Below are 17,976 nucleotides of genomic sequence, written 5' to 3' on the forward strand. Positions count from 1 at the left end.
TGCGACTATGAAAAAATATTTAGGAGCACCAGTGCGACTGACCTGATCAGCATATTTGTGTTTGCGATCGGGGAGCTTCAATGGTTTCTACTTACAATGTGTTTTTGCAGCGTTGAGTAATGTATCACACACATATCTGTTAATTCCTTGAACACAATGTTAATCAGAATTCACTCAAGCCACCACCTACTGGCTGTTTTAGTTTCATTTCTAAAGTATTATTTCAGTTATTTAAATCATTTAATATTTTAATATTTAAAATGTTTTATTTAAAACATTAATCTCAACATGAATTTATGAATTTAATTGCACTCACGCCACATCTGAGCCTCATTAAATGTCTGTAAATAAACCTACATTCCACTTATGTGTTCTTCTGTGCCACCTCTGTAGTGCAAATTAATTTTGTTAATACTGATTGTATTTGATCAGTAGCCTAACTTATTCTTATTCTATTGTTTTAATCAGAAATTTTGAGAAAAGCTTATAAATACACATTTTTGAATTTGACATAAGATGACATACTTTCCATAAAGTTAGAAAAAATGGCATTAAAAATGCCCCTGTAAATCACTTTAAGGAGTCAAATATTACCTCGTAATGGGAAGGCTAATTTTTGTTATTGATCAGAAGGTGCTCCTGAATTTTCTGACTGCGCTCCTAAATTTTTTAAATTAAGAGCGCAAATGCTCCTAAAAATAAAAGTAAGCATAGAGCCCTGTTCTCTGAGCAACAGCGGTGTTTAGTTTCTGAATGAATCCGCGTTTTGAACAAATCGAATTAATTAATTTTAATGAGTTAATGAGTTTTAGTTTCTTATTTAGAGTATAATTTCGGTAAAGAATAAAAAAAAAAAAATAGCAAGGGATAGTTCACCCCAAAATTAAATTTTGTCATCATTTACTCACCCTCATGTAGTTTCAAACCTGTATAACTTACTTTCTTTTGTGGAACATAGAAGCTATTTTGAAGACGGTTGGTAACAAAGCTGATTTGGTTAGGCTACCATGACTTTCATTGCGTGAACAAAAAAATACTGAGATTTTTCTTAAATCACCTTCTTTTATGTTCCATAGTTTATGTTAGGCTGTTGTAGCCTACATGTTTATGTGTAATAAATTTTATGTTGAATCAAATCAAATATTTATTTCTAAAGCTACTATTTAATGTTTACTTGATACTTTTCTCATTTAACACAATAATAGCTTAAAATGATCTTTTGTGGGTATTTTCAAAGCCAAATTTAGTTTGCGATTAATTAAATTAATCGCCACATCATGTAATTAATTAGATTGCTCGTCCCACATTTTGAAAACCTCTAGATTAAGCATTTATATCTGCATTTGTGTACTTGTGACCAGTATGTTTCTGGTATAAGATACTATATATACATTTACATTTATCTGATGCTATTCAGAGTAGCTTACAAAACAGTGTAAGATTAAGCACAATGTGGTGCTTAAGTGATCTGCTGGAGAGCCAGGTAAAGCGGGGATTTGGAGGGGCATGAGGTTGCTACTATAGGGAAACTGGACAAAGTTTGGACCATTTGTGAAGATTTATTATCACAATTTCATCAAATTTAGTGCTACAGGATATTGTGCTTATGTAAATTTTCTTGTCAGCCACCAGCAGCTGATGTGCTGTATATTACACACCATTAGCTTTTGAGAATCACAGAAGTGAAAGAAAACAATGATTTCTCTCTCCCTGGAGACGATGAAGGCCTCCTAGGCTATATTCATGTTTTGATGCATTAAAACATCTGGCTTTTAATGCGTTCATTTTAGTTTGTTCATCATGGGTCACAGTCTGTTCCATTGTATCAAATATAACAAGTATCACTGTGTACCGTGGCCAGCCTACTGATGAATACAGGTTGATGTCATAAAGCCATGTGTTTTAAATCAGCAGCTTTTAATAATGACATATGTGTGCTCACTTATTACTTTAGCATTTCACAATAATGTATTTTCCCAACAGGCTGTATTTTCTTATGAATATATATATATATATATATAAGTTTTTGTGCCCACAATCCCATCCATGTCATTTTAAATTAAGTATCTGCCAATACTGTGTGCTGATCAGATATCTGTATTTTCCTAGTGTTTTAAGTTATCAAGTTCAATCCAGTGTATATGCTTGACAAAAAGCTCTGCAATCCATTGGGAAATAAAATACCGTAAAAATGTTGTTCCTTATCGGTTTTGTTTGTTTATTTATTTATTTATTTTAAAAAAGTGCTAGGCCGAGGGACTGAGAGTGTGCAGGTTTGCAGATGCTACTGACATTACATCAAGTATAATTTGATTTGTATCCACATCTTTATTTGTTTGATTCATTTTTACATTCATTTACAGTATTTTTGCTCTGTTCAGCGAGTTGGAAGACTTACCGTAATGATTCTTGAAAATGTGCACCTTAAAATGTATTTAGTCATTTATTAGATGCTTTTATCCAAAGCAATTACAAATGAGGACAACAGAAGCAATCAATTGTAGTATTAAAACAACTAAAAACAGATAGCTCAAACACACTGAAATGTTTGCATTAAATTGTAGTTAGTATGTTAATCAAGCATTCTTCCCATCAGTGACCACTCCTGTTGAGTTGAGTTGGTTTTTCCTGTCAGTCTGAGTCTGTTCTAACAGGCAGCAGAAATGGCCTGTGGCTCTTTCAATGTTCTTGTGGCCTAGAGACGTCGGGATCTCTCTCTCACACTCTTTTACTCTGGCCATATAGTGCCCTGCAGCGGATCTGATAAGCCAGTAGATCGTTACCCACGCTGGTGGCAGCAGTTGAAAGCCCTGATCCACAGTCAGCCAGAGGGCTGGGAGGCTCACACAAAAATCCTGCTCATGCCACATCAAAACATGCTTCCCAAAATACATGAGAAGAAAGACGCCGCTTCAGGAATGACCAGCGGCCATCGTGACGAAAGTTTCAGCTGCACTTTGTGTTTGTGTAAGTGTAGGTGTGTGCTTACTCCTCTCTTGTGTGTGCGAGTTTGACAACCTGAAGAGCCCGGGACACATGTTCTAACAGGCCACTAAAGAAAAATGTTGAACTTTTGATCCCAGAAATATTGAGGCACATTAAAAGCCTGAGGTTGCACTAGGTGAGGGAAGTTAATTCATGGTGCCTGCTACTGTAAGGAGTGGCAATCAAGATGACTCACAAATCACTCTTAAACTCATGAGTAATTGTTTTATATTGGTCCTCAAGGTACTGAAAGAAATGCAAATGTATGTAATAATACGTTCATTAAGTAGAATCAGAACTGGAACCATACAGTACACTCCATACGATTCCCATGTGTGTTGAAATACTAATAACAAAGTACACACACATAATGACATTTGAACAGTGTTCAAATGTCATTATGTGTGTGTACTTTGTTATCTTCCTCTACCTGCCGTTTCCTGTCCAGTATTATTCATCTGTGTCCTTCTGAACAGATGGGCTCTTTCATCAGTGTCTCACAGCACAATACATGTCGTTTTGTGTTTGCTCTGAATATTGGCAGATTCTTAACTGACTCTTTTAATGACTGATCTTAAAAACAAAAAAAAAGACTGGAGGTGTTTCTCTGTTGGTGTAGAGGAAACTCAAAACTGTAATTCAGACATTTCTATGCTTTGGAAATGGGTCATGTCATGAAAAACATTGACAACTTTTTCTCCAGTCAACCCAGACTGAAACAAAAAACACCAAAAGGGCTTAGAAATTATTATTATAGTTATGACATCACTGCATTGAGCTTGTTAACGTACGACCATCCACATTTACATATGTGTAATCAGTATTGAGCTTGACCTGTCCTGATGAATGTCATTGTGAACTACACCATCATTGCAGAAGCTTGTCAATCATTTACATGTAGAAGTCTTAATCAGCCTGTTTAATTTGAATGGTCAGAGAGAAAAACAAAATTAATTAGGCATAATTGTAATAAATTGTGTTTTTGGTGCAAGAAACCTTCATTAACATGGTCACACTTTATTTTAAGGTCCAATTCTCGCTATTAACAAACCATTAACTACGACCTTTGCCTTTGTTGCTTTTAATATGCTTTTAATACTTATATTTTTCAGACAAACTGGCTTATTCGTCTAAATTAGTCACACATGAATTTGTGAAGTTGCAAATGCTCACAACTGCCAATAATTCTCACTTTAGTGAACATGATATCAGGCTTTGAGGGCTGAGCAAGTGCTTGTTCTTTCATTAGAGCAGTGCGGTGTCATGATTCGTTGTGGCAAGGGGAGAACGAGTCTCAAACTTCACTTGAATAGAGTTTAATACTGAAAACGGCGGGTACATACAACTCAAGAGCAAAATCAAACAACTAGTAACAAAGTTGACCGGACAAGGAATGAAGGAACTAATATACATAGGATAATTGACAAAACAGGTGCATAGAATAATCAATCAACTCAGCAAGAACAGGAAAATTACCATAAAAGGAAACTCAGGAACAAGGACAGGGAAAAACAAGTCCACAACACTGACATGCGGTTTTGTGTGTACTACAATAAAAAAAGATCAGCCCTGAATTTAGGCAGGTTGGCCAATCTCCAATCATAGTATCAAGATGCCTATTGGCCGATAAAGATTGGTAGCCAGTAAATATGGATATCCTTAATAACTAGAAATGAAAAAAAATATGAACAAACATATTTGACTGTTATTTATTATATTTAGCAAGTCGGTACTTGTCATTGTTGTTTTTAGCTCAAGTTTTATGTAATGCTTAGTCATTTTCTCACTGTATTGTTGATTGATTAATAATACTAGACACACTAGACAGCAGCAGGTCTGTTCTTTCTTTTGAATGGAAATAAAACATGTCATGAAAAACATTGACAACTTTTTCTCCAGTCAACCCAGACTGAAACAAAAAACACCAAAAGGGCTTAGAAATTATTATTATAGTTATGACATCACTGCATTGAGCTTGTTAACGTACGACCATCCACATTTACATATGTGTAATCAGTATTGAGCTTGACCTGTCCTGATGAATGTCATTGTGAACTACACCATCATTGCAGAAGCTTGTCAATCATTTACATGTAGAAGTCTTAATCAGCCTGTTTAATTTGAATGGTCAGAGAGAAAAACAAAATTAATTAGGCATAATTGTAATAAATTGTGTTTTTGGTGCAAGAAACCTTCATTAACATGGTCACACTTTATTTTAAGGTCCAATTCTCGCTATTAACAAACCATTAACTACGACCTTTGCCTCAATAAACTCCTAATTTGCTGCTTATTAAAAGTTAGTAGGGTAGTTGTTAAGTTTAGGTATTGGGTAGGATTAGTGATGTAGAATGCAGAATGCAGAATATGTGCTTTATAAGTACTAATAAACAGTCAATATGTTAATAATAGGCATGCTAATAAGCAACTAGCTAATAGTGACAATTGGTCCCTATACTAAAGTGTTACCATTTGCATTATACATAGAATTTCATTTCATCTGTTCTTCATTTGTAGATTGAGGTGAGGACTAAAGTCTTGGAGGCCAAACATCAAGAGGATACACTGAGGATGCAGCAGAAACATGACGCAGAGATTCAGAAGGTGAATCAATTGACCTGTCAAATATTTTATAAGGGATTCTTCACCCAAAAAATTCTCTCATCATTTACGCACCCTCATGCAATGCTAGATGTATATGACTTGCTTTCTTCAGATGAACCCAAACAATGATTTTTGGAAAAATAGTCTCTGTGGGTCCATGTAATGCAAATGTACAGGTTTAAATGTTCAGGTTTATAGTTTAAAAGGTTAAAATGTTAGCCCACTTGCATTATATGGACAGAAATTGATTATTTATGTTTATAAAATATTCTTGGTTTTCATCTGAAAAAAGGAAGTAATTTTCATCTGGAACAGCGTGAGGGTGAGAGTGAGAGAATTTTGGTTTTTGGATGGAGTATCCCTTCAAGCTGAAATTCCACATCTTCTCCTTCAAACTATGTACAAACTAAAGTTTATATAATATGTAAAAAAGCCATGCAATTTTTAAATAACAAAATTATTAATTATATTAAACACAAGAAGATTAGAACCACAAACCAAGCTCAAAATTCCAAGTTCAGCCCAGTTTGCTGTTAATAGTGGAGAAAATGGAAGATGATGAGTTTATAATGACAAGTATACTGATGATACACAGATTGACTGCTCACATCTTGCAAGTTGGGTTCTGCAAACATCCCAGACGACTGTCTCACTCATTAAAATGTACTGTTTTAGTGATACTGATTTTATGTGCATGTGCTGTGTCAGTATCTCCTCTGTTACTTCCACATTTATTGTCTTTTTCATTCAGTCCCAGTGACATCACAACTTAATTCTGCTTTAATAAAGTCTATTAAATGGTCTAGGTCTACAGATGTTTATGTATCCCCACCCCTTTATAAGCAGAAACATGATTCTTGGCAGACCGTTGTCTTTCATGGCATCCCTAAAAGTCCAACGGCCTCTGGACCTCGTCCTCGACACTCTGTTATAACTCTGCTGTGTGTCTGAAAAGAGCTCTTTAAGGAGACGATGGGAAAATTGTGTGTGTCCCTAAATGTTCCACGAACTTCCCTTTAACCTCTCTAACGCCCCCTCTTTCCCTCACTCTCAGCTGCAAGCTTTCATCTTTCACAGGCGACCGGCTTGCAGGATGATGAGCTTAGCAACAGAGTGCACTTCTGACGGACAAAAAGCAGGATAAATAATCCACTGATGGGCTCGCTGACTTTTCAGAGGGAGAAAATAATAACTTTTGGGATGTATTTTTGGTTTGAATGAAGTTGCATCTGCGTTTGAAGGACCAGCTCTGAAATGGTCCTCTTGTCAGTGATGTCCATCCTCTCTTCACTAAACACTGCTGTATTAGGCCTCATGAGGGACCATCACCCCCAACCTCAGAGAGTACATCTGTAAATAGGAGCTCTTACTGCTGCCGAAGGCCTTTGAAGACTATTCTTGTTTAGTTTCTCCAATGGGTTTTGAACCTCAATAGCTTCCTCAATAGAATCTTTCATTAATTTGCCATTCTTTGCGATCAACGTTACATGAAATCTTAATTGGCTCATAAGACATTCTTTTGTTGGTGATTGTGTCTGCTTTGCTCTTAATGAGCACTGTTGTTTGGTTCTGAAAGACTCAGATGTGCTTGTTTGGAGAATGTCAATATTTGCTCAGGTGCATCTTTCTTTGAAGACCCTATAAACACCACACACACGCGGTTCAGTGGTGTCTGTTGGTGGGCTCGCTTGAGTCCAGGGGTGAGCGGGCCGGTGCGTGTGCCCTGTTATGTCCTCCGAGCCATTGATCTCCGTAGGGTCCTTTGAGATTTACAGACCCCTGGTTGCAACGCCGCTGTCCACCCTCACTGAGACAATCGCCGACAGCCTTTGAACTCCCACTCGGACACAGACGGCTTGTAGAAGGTCAGGCCATCAAAGGAGTTACAGCGGTCTCAACAAACGGCTCTCTGCTGTGCAGCGGCCGCATCAGATAAAACACATTTCTGAAATGCCCGCCCACCTCCCGCCCCACCTTGAGCCCAGGCATCTTATCGCCTACAGCTCAAGGCACAAGACTGGACCGCCGCTTGGGAACAAGCCCAGCAGATCTGCTGTTTATTTGGAGCTTGCTAAATGCAGGTTGCACTTGGCTCCCTCCCGCCACGAAGGATTTCTAAATTCCTTGGGTTCATCAAATGCCTGCACTGTGTGGCACAATGGGCGGATTGTCAAGGACTCGCAGAACCGGTCCATTGGAGTCTGGGAGCCCACCGCCGAGGTCTTTGAGAGATGAGGGACAAGGGCATGAGTGAGTTCCTCAAAGCTGTGGCTCAAGTCCTCTCAGATACGGGCAACACTCATTCATGCTTCCGAGAGTCTGGAATGTTAACACTCAACATGCTCCTGAGACACGTAACACTGTTTTCACTGAAGAGATTGCTCCATTTCCTTTTATCCATATTCCTTTTTTTATTTCCATTTATAATGCAAAATCTTTCACAAAATATAATTCCATCAGAAAACTTCAATGAGCGATTTTTGAAAATCTAGTTTTATCTATTTATTTGGTATCTTTTGCTATTAAACATGCTTTTGTGAGAAGTGGTGGAGATTTCGATTCAGTCAAGAGATTGAACCAAAAGATTAGGGCTGGGCAATATAGCTAAAAAATGTATCAACGATATAATGTTTCATATCATTCGGTATCGATAATTATTGACATTTTTTATAACCTTTTTTTAAAACAAAAAGCAATAGAATTTTTTTTTTCATTTAACCACTGTATTTATAATTAACACAATTTATTGAGACAAACAACAAATATTTTTTGTTTTAACAATCAAACACAATAAAAAACAAATATCTAATTTCTAATGTTTTATATGCAGATTAAATAGGTCTTTATTGTATAGGTCTAACTGTCTCCCGAGGCCACAGGAGGGCGCAATGAGCAAAATAATGCAGCGCATTTAGCAAGAAACTCTATAAAAACGTGCATTGTCTAAATTAACTCATAAAAATCAAATATAATTTCGTAAATTGCATAAACAATTATGAACAAAACAGAATCATGTATTTATGCATTGCTTAATCCAAAGAGCCGAAGCGCAATTCACACAGACTGCATTTCAAAACATATGAAACGGAGTGAAAAGGAATAAGCCTCCACAAATTCGTGACGTGTTTTCTAAAAGTTTAAACTGTTTTAACTTTGCATGGCTTTCTATACATCTCTTGTGTGAGACGCGAGTGCAGCAGTCATATTTGTCCGTCTAAAAAATGCACTGAATATGCATTCTGTGTGAATGGCTTGGTTTCGGTTTTAACCCATTCAAGATCTTCTCCGCATTGAGCTTCTATATTTCTCTAATATTTTGAATGAATAACGCAGCAGCTCGTGGGTTAGACTAACAAAACATTAAAATGCAACAATGTAATGTACATCATCACGGCATCTCGAACGCCACTGATGACGCTCCCTGATTCACACCTAACATTCAAATGCAAATGTTTATTTTAAATTCGACTAATATTCATTCTTTATTCACAATCTCCTCATCACAGGCAGGCACAGCACTCATTTCAGCATGTGTTCGTGTTTATGTGTGCTGTCTGCGTCACTCATACTACGTACTATATCGTGTGCTATATCGAAAAAATTTTCTATCGATATCGAAGAAGGTGTACCGTCGATAAATACCGATACCGTTTTATCGCCCAGGCCTACAAAAGATTCATTCAGATACTGTCGATTACATCATTTAACCAGTAGATTGTGACAAATTAGTTTGTTTTTTTTGTGTATTATGAGTGAGTCATTGAATTATTCACTTAGTATATTCGTTCAGAATCATTCACAACAGAAACAGTCTTGTAAATTATTAGAATTTTACAAAGAGACTCTGTGAACAGTGATTAAGCAACAGAAGTGGTTCCCAAACCTTCCCCAACACTGCATTTTTTGAATGTCTCATTTGTTTGATACACCCTGTTAAGGGATCAGTATACTCACTCAAAGTTCTTTTTCGTTCTGGGGTAAAAGTACATTCATTAGCAAACATCCCGATGCCAAAATTTTCGACCTCCCAAAGCAAACTTTGTTTTGGGTTGTTTTTGTATGATATAATGTAACTTCAGTTTGTTCTTTGATTTTGCTTGAAGTATACCTTTATTACCTTTAAGGTATTGTAGTCCCTGCCAATGAGCTGATGAATTGGGTGTGTTTGATAAGGGAGACATAGCCTACATGATGTGCGCTGTTGTGGGGTGGTAGGGGCCACTTGCCTAATTAAATGTATCATTACTTCCAGTAACATCCTTATTTAATTGCATATAGTCATAAGTCATTTTTACACATTCATAAAATGTAATATTTCTTATGCTGAACGAACCAGTGCTAGAGGTCTGCACGGGCTTTAAAGTGAAGCCGGAACCCGGCCCGTACCCAAGATCGTCTGACCCGACCCGAGCAGCACAGTTAAATTTAGAGCCCGAACCTGACCCGAACCCGAAATCTTTTTTTTTTTCCCACAACGAATAGCCAATTTTAAAAAATGCTGTATTTCACGATTGCATGCAACGGTCAGTAAACAAATACATGTAAAGTAAGAGAATCATTAAGACTCTGCCAGTTCACAAGGCAAAAGAAAAAACACTTAGCCTACCAGTTATGAAAGTTTATGAACATCAGGTGCAGCGGTCACATAAATTCTGCTGAGTTTTTGAATGGTTGTATCTGACAAGACGATAATTCTTCCATCGTGCAAATTATGGTAATTTTCGTCAGTTAAGGCTCATTAGCATTCGGCCTGCTTTAAATCAGACACAGAGATGCAGTGCGGTAAGATCGCATTTATTTGAATTAATTAATTATATAATTTATTTGAATTAGCGCGCGCGCGAGAGAGAGAGAGAGAGAGAGAGAGAGAGATGAAAGTTGCGTGTGTGAACCTCTCTCTACAAGCAATGGGGCTTAGTTCCTTCAAAAACAGCGATTTTACCCCCTCATTGCAGAGAAATATAACGTTGCGAGTCAGTAGCCTGTCGAAGCTATTTTACTAATAAAAGTTTCCGTACTGTGTTGTCGTGTACAATAATGTGTGTGTGTGTGCGTCTATGAAAGCAGCATAGCCTGTATATAGTTTTCGTTTAGCTATAAACCCGAGCCCGACCCGAACCCGAAGCTATTCATTAAACATTAACCCGACCCGAAACCCGAAAGTTTTTCGGGACCCGTCGGACTCGGGTCGGGTAGCAGACCTCTAGTTGTGAGTCGGCGCGGATGAATCTAATGTTCTGAAGAGTATGTGTGGCAGTCAGTCACCGCACCGGTGTGCATATTTACTGTACTTCGCAATCACAGATTCTAGCCTACGTCTTGGAATATATGACCCAAATAAGAATATTCACCGGATATTGCCATCTGAACAAGTAACAAGTCTGCCACGTTTGTTCTGACCAACTGAGGAAAACAGCATTACTATAAATCTCACTACCAATGGTGATTTAATCTAAAGATTGGTTAGCTCATATCACATCAAACCCCAGTGCCCCCTTTTCTTTCAGTCATTGTCAGTCATCGGATCCCTATTCACAAATGAAATACCTTGTTCATTCATAGGGTTGGGTATCGTTTGGTTTTTTTTCGATACCGGTGCCAAATCGATACTTTTAAAACGGTTCCGAGCAAGTGTAATTACTGCATTCACACGCTCCTCAAATGCGGTTCTAGTACATACCGGTTACATAGGTACCGGTGCCAAATTGGTACCGGGTTTCGGTACCCAACCCTATTCATTCAGTACATTCACAAATGACATGTTCCAGTTTGTTTAGGTTGATCGTGAGCAAGTGGAAGTTCATTCAGCCCTGCTCCAAGTCGTTCAGACTCAAAACATAGACTTGTTCAGTGAAGGGCATATACATTCAGCAGGTCCAACAATTGATATGCTGTTTATATGCTAATGTATGGTAATAATATGCTGTTTGCTCATGCTATAGTCAGTCTTTGAAAGCAGGGAGAAGCAGTCAAGCCCATCAAAAGAGAGACTTCAGTGTGTGAAAAATATGTCAGTGCACGGAAGTGAATGATTTGTTTTGTTCATGACCAAAACACTACTTCTTGTCAGTGGGGTCATGGGTACGTCTCCTGTAGTGGTCTTCCTTCCCAGAGCATAATGTGAGATTCATACGGGTTTGTCATCCTCTGCTTTAAGCTTACGCTACTGTTACAGATAATATACTTATGAAAAAAGCCTTCACTGAAGAAAGGGCCAAAAATCTTGCCCACCACCCCCAAACCCCCATCCGCTAAACGTTGGCTTCAAAGCAGCAAATTCCAGCATTCAGTGACGCAGGAGAGGGCGAGTTCCTTCATGGTCATGCTTGTGAATAAGAACATTATCCTCTGTAATCTGCAGCCAGCATTAGCTTGTCATATGGAAGCACCACAAACCTCTATTTAAACTCTGTTCCCACTGAAATTTATTTATGGCTCTAGATTAGCTGGAAAGTCTGGAACATAAACGTTCTGTCATCCGTCGTCTCAGTGTCATGAATGCTTCTTGTTTCTAGAGTTGTTTGCTAATGCAAGCATCACTATTACCATTGCTCACGCTTAGGGTTAGTGATCTGAACAAACGTCTAAAAGCCGTGACACACCAAACCGACATCAAAGAACTAGCGATGACGAAAGCCAGTGGTGTTGACGCATCATGTTGCCTGGCATCTGGGTCAAAAAGTTGCGCTAGAAAACAGCGTAAAGACTGCAGCCAACGGCCAACGGCCAACTGGCACATACGTTTTGTGCCTGCATGAGGGGAAATAACTTTCCATGCCAGCAGGTGGCAGTAGTCTGTATTCATATTCAAAAAGAGAAACTGGGACTGTGGGTATACAATACTAACTGTATATGTACAGTGTGGTCCAACTAGTGCAGACACACCAGAACGCTGTGCTTACAGATGATCGACGATGTTCTGGTGTGTCACAGCCTCAACAAGCCCTAAGCTTTAAACTTGGGAACTCATCATGCATTTGTGACATGATACCTGTTGTGTTTGTTTAATTGCTAAATTTACATCTGGTAGATGATAAAACAGGCAAAAATCCTACAGAATTATATTGAAGAAGGGAACTGAGCCATATCTAGATATCACCTAGAGTACACTAGTAACCACATACTGTAGCAGTCTAACAGTCTACTTTGGTTTGCTTAGTTGGGGACGCATGACTGATTGCACAGACACTATTGGAGGAGAGCTGAACTGGATGATGACATCACTGAATCATCAATGAATTGACTTTAACTGGAAAATGACTCTTTGTTATTGTCCTCTTACATTATTGACCAACTATTTTCCTGCTTGACACTGTAAAGCTGCTTTGACACAAACTATTGTATAAAGCACTATATACATAAAGGTGACTTGACTTAACAACTGCTCCATCCACACACAATGCCAGTCACATTTTCTTCAGGAAATGTACAAAACGTGGTTTGTGTTTATTTCCTCAGATTTTGGACCGCAAGAATGGCGAGATTGACGAGCTGAAGTGCATGTATCGTGGGAAGCAGAAGGAGGGGGAGGAGACGATTCGGAGGCTGGAGAAGAGAGGTGAGGGTAGAACATGCAGTGGGTCGTGTTTATACACTCGCTCTGAGCACTCTGTCAGTGGTAAGGTGTTGCTCAGTGCACCCCAGCTGGAAACCTCTCCTTCAGCCCCAAAACGGCTCTAAAAACTTGGCTTTGAGGAACCAACAAAAGCTGCACCTTGTAAACAGACGTGTAGTAAAGCATGGACCACACTCACAAACTCTTTTTCTTACGATTCAGTAAAAGCAGCATCTGTGATTTGATGTCTTGTTATGGCCTTTCTACGTATTTCTCAAAAGTCAGTGGCAGGTGCTTATTAGATCCAGGTTACTCAAGAGGGTGTTAGTCTTCATTTTTTTTGGCCTTTGACCTAGTTTAAATAAGCCCCCAAAATCATAAAACACGCTTTTCATTTACATGGAATGTAATTTTAACTGACAAAATGCTAATTATTTATTGAGAGAACTCTTCAGTCAAATTAATCTTTATTGATGATGACGTTAATGAAAAATAAAGTGAATGTGGAATGTGTCAGGCATAGCTTTGTGCATCTTACGGTTTTTTTATTTTATTTATAATAAAAAATGATTTATTATTATTATTTTTTATTTTATTTATATGTATTTAAAACTTCTAAACTTTTCAACATAACCTTTACTGGCTTTCTGCTGTAATACACTTCACCTTAACTTGTAACACAAAGATATTGTATCATTTCTTGTTTTCGTGCCCATTGTTGTGTATTATTGTTTTATTTATTTAGTTATTTTTTGAGTCAAGAAGTATGGTGCCGTCCGGGGCAGCCTGGAGTGCGAGCAGACAGAGAGATGCCCTGCGGCCAGGCCTGAATGTTTGTGTCTGCCTCCCTCTCTCCCCTGTAGTTCAAAGCCTGCTGCGAGAGTCCCAGGTCATCCGACAGACCAGAGAGAAACAGATCAGCGAGCTGAAAAAAATGTCTGATCAAAGTGCCGAGTCTTTGAAAAACGAATGGGAGAAGAAGGTAAGGAAGGGTTGAAAAGGCTCAGGTTTCCACAGGCCCGTCCCTCCAGCAGCCGGAGCTGTGAACGCTGAACACTCACTGAGTTTAGAGCTCAGCCAATCCCGTCAGAGTATGAGAAAGAATCCCAAAAATCCATCTTCTCTGAGTGTTCAGTAGATGTGTATGTTTATTGCAGAGATAGAAAAGAAAAGCTCAAGGTTTTCCCAGAGAATCCGGCCCTGCCTTTCTACAGGCTTTTGGTTGAAGGGTATCTTGCTTCAGGCCTTATAAAACATTCTCTTTGTTCTCTGTTTCTAAACATAATATTCTGTAGGACTCATGTTCAGGGCTCAACAATAAGGATGGCCAGATGGTAGTGTGGGATCATAGATCATCTGTTTTTATGTCTTGCAAACTTAAGTAATCTTCTTCCAGTGAAAGCATTTTATAGGAAAAATTACAAAAATTGGAAAGGAGTGAAAGAGTCTGATACATCCTGTATTTTGTGTGTGTTTGTTCTGGTATGGATATACAGCATTCATTTTGTTTGTTCAGGTCTTCAAAAAAAAAGTATTTAAAAGCATTACATTCTTATATTTATGATTCAGTTTTAATCCAAATGATGCGTGCTAAGTGAGCGAACATCAATAAAGATCACACCACGGAAGTGCGCGCGCTCTTTCTCTCTCTCTCCCTCCCTCCCTACCAACCATTAAGTAACTTGTGCATTGTTTTACTTACTTCTTTTTGACATATCCGACCGAACTACAAACTTTCCAGTGATGTCTGTGAGAAAGGTATATTTAATACTGAATGTTTTATATTTATTGCATACATATACTTCGTAGACATCTTTAATCTCAAATAACTCCATTCTGCTGTCTGTTGTCAGTGTTTTTTTGTCTGAATATGGCACTTATCACATGCTGTGTGGTATCGGCGTTTGGTATCGGGGCATTTTAACGAGTACGAGTACAGGAGCTTGGTATTGGTGCATCCCTAATGTAAATACATGTAAACATTTTCAAAATATATACTACATGTGTGTGTATTTATATATACATAATAAATATACACAGTACACAGATATATTATGTAAATAAAAACTTTTATTTTGGATGCGATTAATCGCGATAACGAGTACGAGTACGAGTACAGGAGCTTGGTATTGGTGCATCCCTAATGTAAATACATGTAAATATTTTCAAAATATATACTATATGTGTGTGTATTTATATATACATAATAAATATACACAGTACACAGATATATTATGTAAATAAAAACTTTTATTTTGAATGCGATTAATCGCGATTAATTTTGACAGCACTAATTATAAATGTTACAATTTCAGAGTCTTGAAGAGTTTATTTTTATATTTTATTGATCTATGTTGTATGGTTCGTTTATCGTCTCTATCAGTTGCATGCTGCTGTGGCGGAGATGGAACAAGAAAAGTTTGACATGCAGAAGAAGCACACAGACAACATCCAGGAGCTGCTGGAGGACACCAATCAACGGCTCGCCAGGATGGAGGCAGAGTACAGCAGCCAGATGCAGGCCACAGTGAGTGCATTCGAAATAAACATGAATGAACATCAGAACGTATTTGATTTAAACCACGGGAAGACATTAATACACACCATTTTCAAGTTTAAGTCCACCAAAGTTAATCTACTCTCCTGTCTTATTTGTTTGTCGGACAAAATGGTGGATTCGGCATTATGATTGGTCAGATCGCCTGTCAATCAAGCTCTCTGCGAAGGGTCAATTGAGGGTGCTCTTGCTTTTGTTTGATGGTGCTATAGCATCTCCGTATAACCAGGCCTGTGGAGCAACAGTTTGAACAGTAAGACTTGTTTACAGCTGCAGACCTGGGGTGCGTTTCCCAAAAGCATTGTTAGCTAACTATGGTCGTTAGTTCCATTGAACTCTATTGGTAACGACAGGACTTGGGGCCATAGTTGTTTTTGGGAAACGCACCCTTGGACAGCAACACATCTGGTTTGATGGCATATACATTTGAAGAAAACTCTATCGTCCCCTTGAGTACTGAGGTTTGTTGCTGTCAGCACCATAGGAACACGCACTTGTAACTTCCAACATCCGTTGGACAAGCATCTGTGTGCATTGTGTAGAGTACCATTCTTTGTTTGTGTCTTTTCTCCTCTTCTCTCATCTTACAAACTTTGTCTTGTGTGTGTGTGTGCATTCAGTGTGTGCCTGAAACAAAGCATGCCTTAGAGCCTTTGATTGAAGCCACCCCACTAGAGGGACCGAAGCGCTGCGGCGCTCTGAGATGAGCCGGGATGCGCGTCCCTCCGTGGCACAGGCCTAATGAGTTTTGCTTGTTACAAATTAGCATTCAGCGGCTGTCATACAGGTAAGGGCACACACTGAGACGGCCGGCCGCGGTCTGTCAGCAGGGCTGAATTTAAGAGACTTCAAATGCATTCCGACCCCACAGAGTAAGACCCTTCTTTAATAATTAAACACAGCACATTTCCAGGCAGGGCCCCAGATGAAAGGCCCTTCTGTCATTGGAAATTAGGTTCTCCCATTCTGTTGGTTTAGGCTGACCTCGCCAACCTCTCCACCCATAACCCCCCCTCCTCTTGTCTTACCTTTTCTCTCCTCATAGGCTGCTATTGTCAGTATGTCAGCTGAGGTGAGATGCTGTGTGTTGTTTCTACTTTGCGTTTGATGTCTCAATACTCCAGCCTTTGAAAGCCTTTGTTTATCTTTCGTTCTTTCATCATTCTTTTGTGCGGCATGCTCTGGTGCTATCCTGATTTCTCAAAAAAGCTCTTAAGTGGAGTCACACCATCCGCATTTCATATCTTCTGGACAGGCGAGATCGGAGCACCAACTGGTGCTTGTCAGTTTACCTGTGGCTTCTTGCGTGGGAGCGTGTCAAAAGTTGGCACAGCCGTTCTTCTGCTTATTATTCCTAACGTTCATTGGTGGCTTGATCGCCAAGTTTTGAAGCGCACAACGGTGGTGCCAATGTCAGTCCTCAATAGAGGAAGCAACACATTGAATATTGATGACAAGATACATATTAATCACATTCAGGGCTCAATGGAGATTGATGACTTCAAATGCATTGATGTCATAGCACAGACTCTACCTGAGAGACGTGAACATCAGCCAGTCTAAGTGATACTGAGTACATCCATTTGTCCAACTTCCATTTTTTCCAAAAAATCTAACTACACTCTTAAAAATAAAGGTTTTTATTGACATCTATGGGTCCATGAAGAACCTTTAACATCCAAGGAGCCATTCCATTGCACAAAATTGTCCATTGTTGTTGTTTCTTGAAAGTTTATTTTGGGAACCAAAAACAACCTTTTGGAACTTATATTTAAGGTCAACGAAACGTTGAACTTTAAGCATTAAAATAGCGGGGTGTTTAAAGCTTAGAGCTGGTCAACCATGAAATGAACCATGTGTCTCACCATTATGTCCTTTACCAAGACACTTAAACCCTGAATTTAATCAACATCGATCTAAATTAAGCTCGTTTTTGTCTTCTGTAGAGCAGTAGCTGAATCAAATTTGCTTCATAATTGATTAACTTTGCAACATTAACACTGTTATTTTCCTGTGTATTACTGAAAAGCTTTTTTATACAACCTCTATTGTATAAATTACTATATAAATAAATGTGATTTGACTTGACCCTGTCTACAATGGATGCTAGGGGCGCGACATGATGGGTCGCCAACAGTAAGCAGATGCCAAGTTCTACATCCAACATACTCATATCCAACTAACATGAAGGACAAATGGACAAACATTCACTCGGTAATAAGAGAATTGTAGACCTATTGTAGACAGTGTAAGATCTAGAAAATTTTTTTTGTAT

General features: G+C 38.6%; 1 protein-coding gene across 1 annotated transcript in view; it reads left to right on the plus strand.

The window, feature by feature from the left end:
* The window catches only part of LOC107698765 (centrosomal protein of 112 kDa-like), a gene marked incomplete at its 3' end in the record, with an annotated part of 76,858 nt that overhangs the window by 51,623 nt on the left and 7,259 nt on the right, over positions 1 to 17,976 (plus strand). The window contains exons 9-12 of the mRNA XM_016499865.1: positions 5,503 to 5,589; positions 13,048 to 13,147; positions 14,008 to 14,126; positions 15,528 to 15,671. Coding sequence (XP_016355351.1) covers positions 5,503 to 5,589; positions 13,048 to 13,147; positions 14,008 to 14,126; positions 15,528 to 15,671 — 450 coding nt within the window. The remainder of the gene's footprint in view (positions 1 to 5,502; positions 5,590 to 13,047; positions 13,148 to 14,007; positions 14,127 to 15,527; positions 15,672 to 17,976) is intronic.

Source organism: Sinocyclocheilus anshuiensis, unplaced genomic scaffold (assembly GCF_001515605.1).
Source record: "Sinocyclocheilus anshuiensis isolate Anshui unplaced genomic scaffold, SAMN03320099.WGS_v1.1 scaffold178, whole genome shotgun sequence".
Lineage (NCBI taxonomy): Eukaryota > Metazoa > Chordata > Actinopteri > Cypriniformes > Cyprinidae > Sinocyclocheilus > Sinocyclocheilus anshuiensis.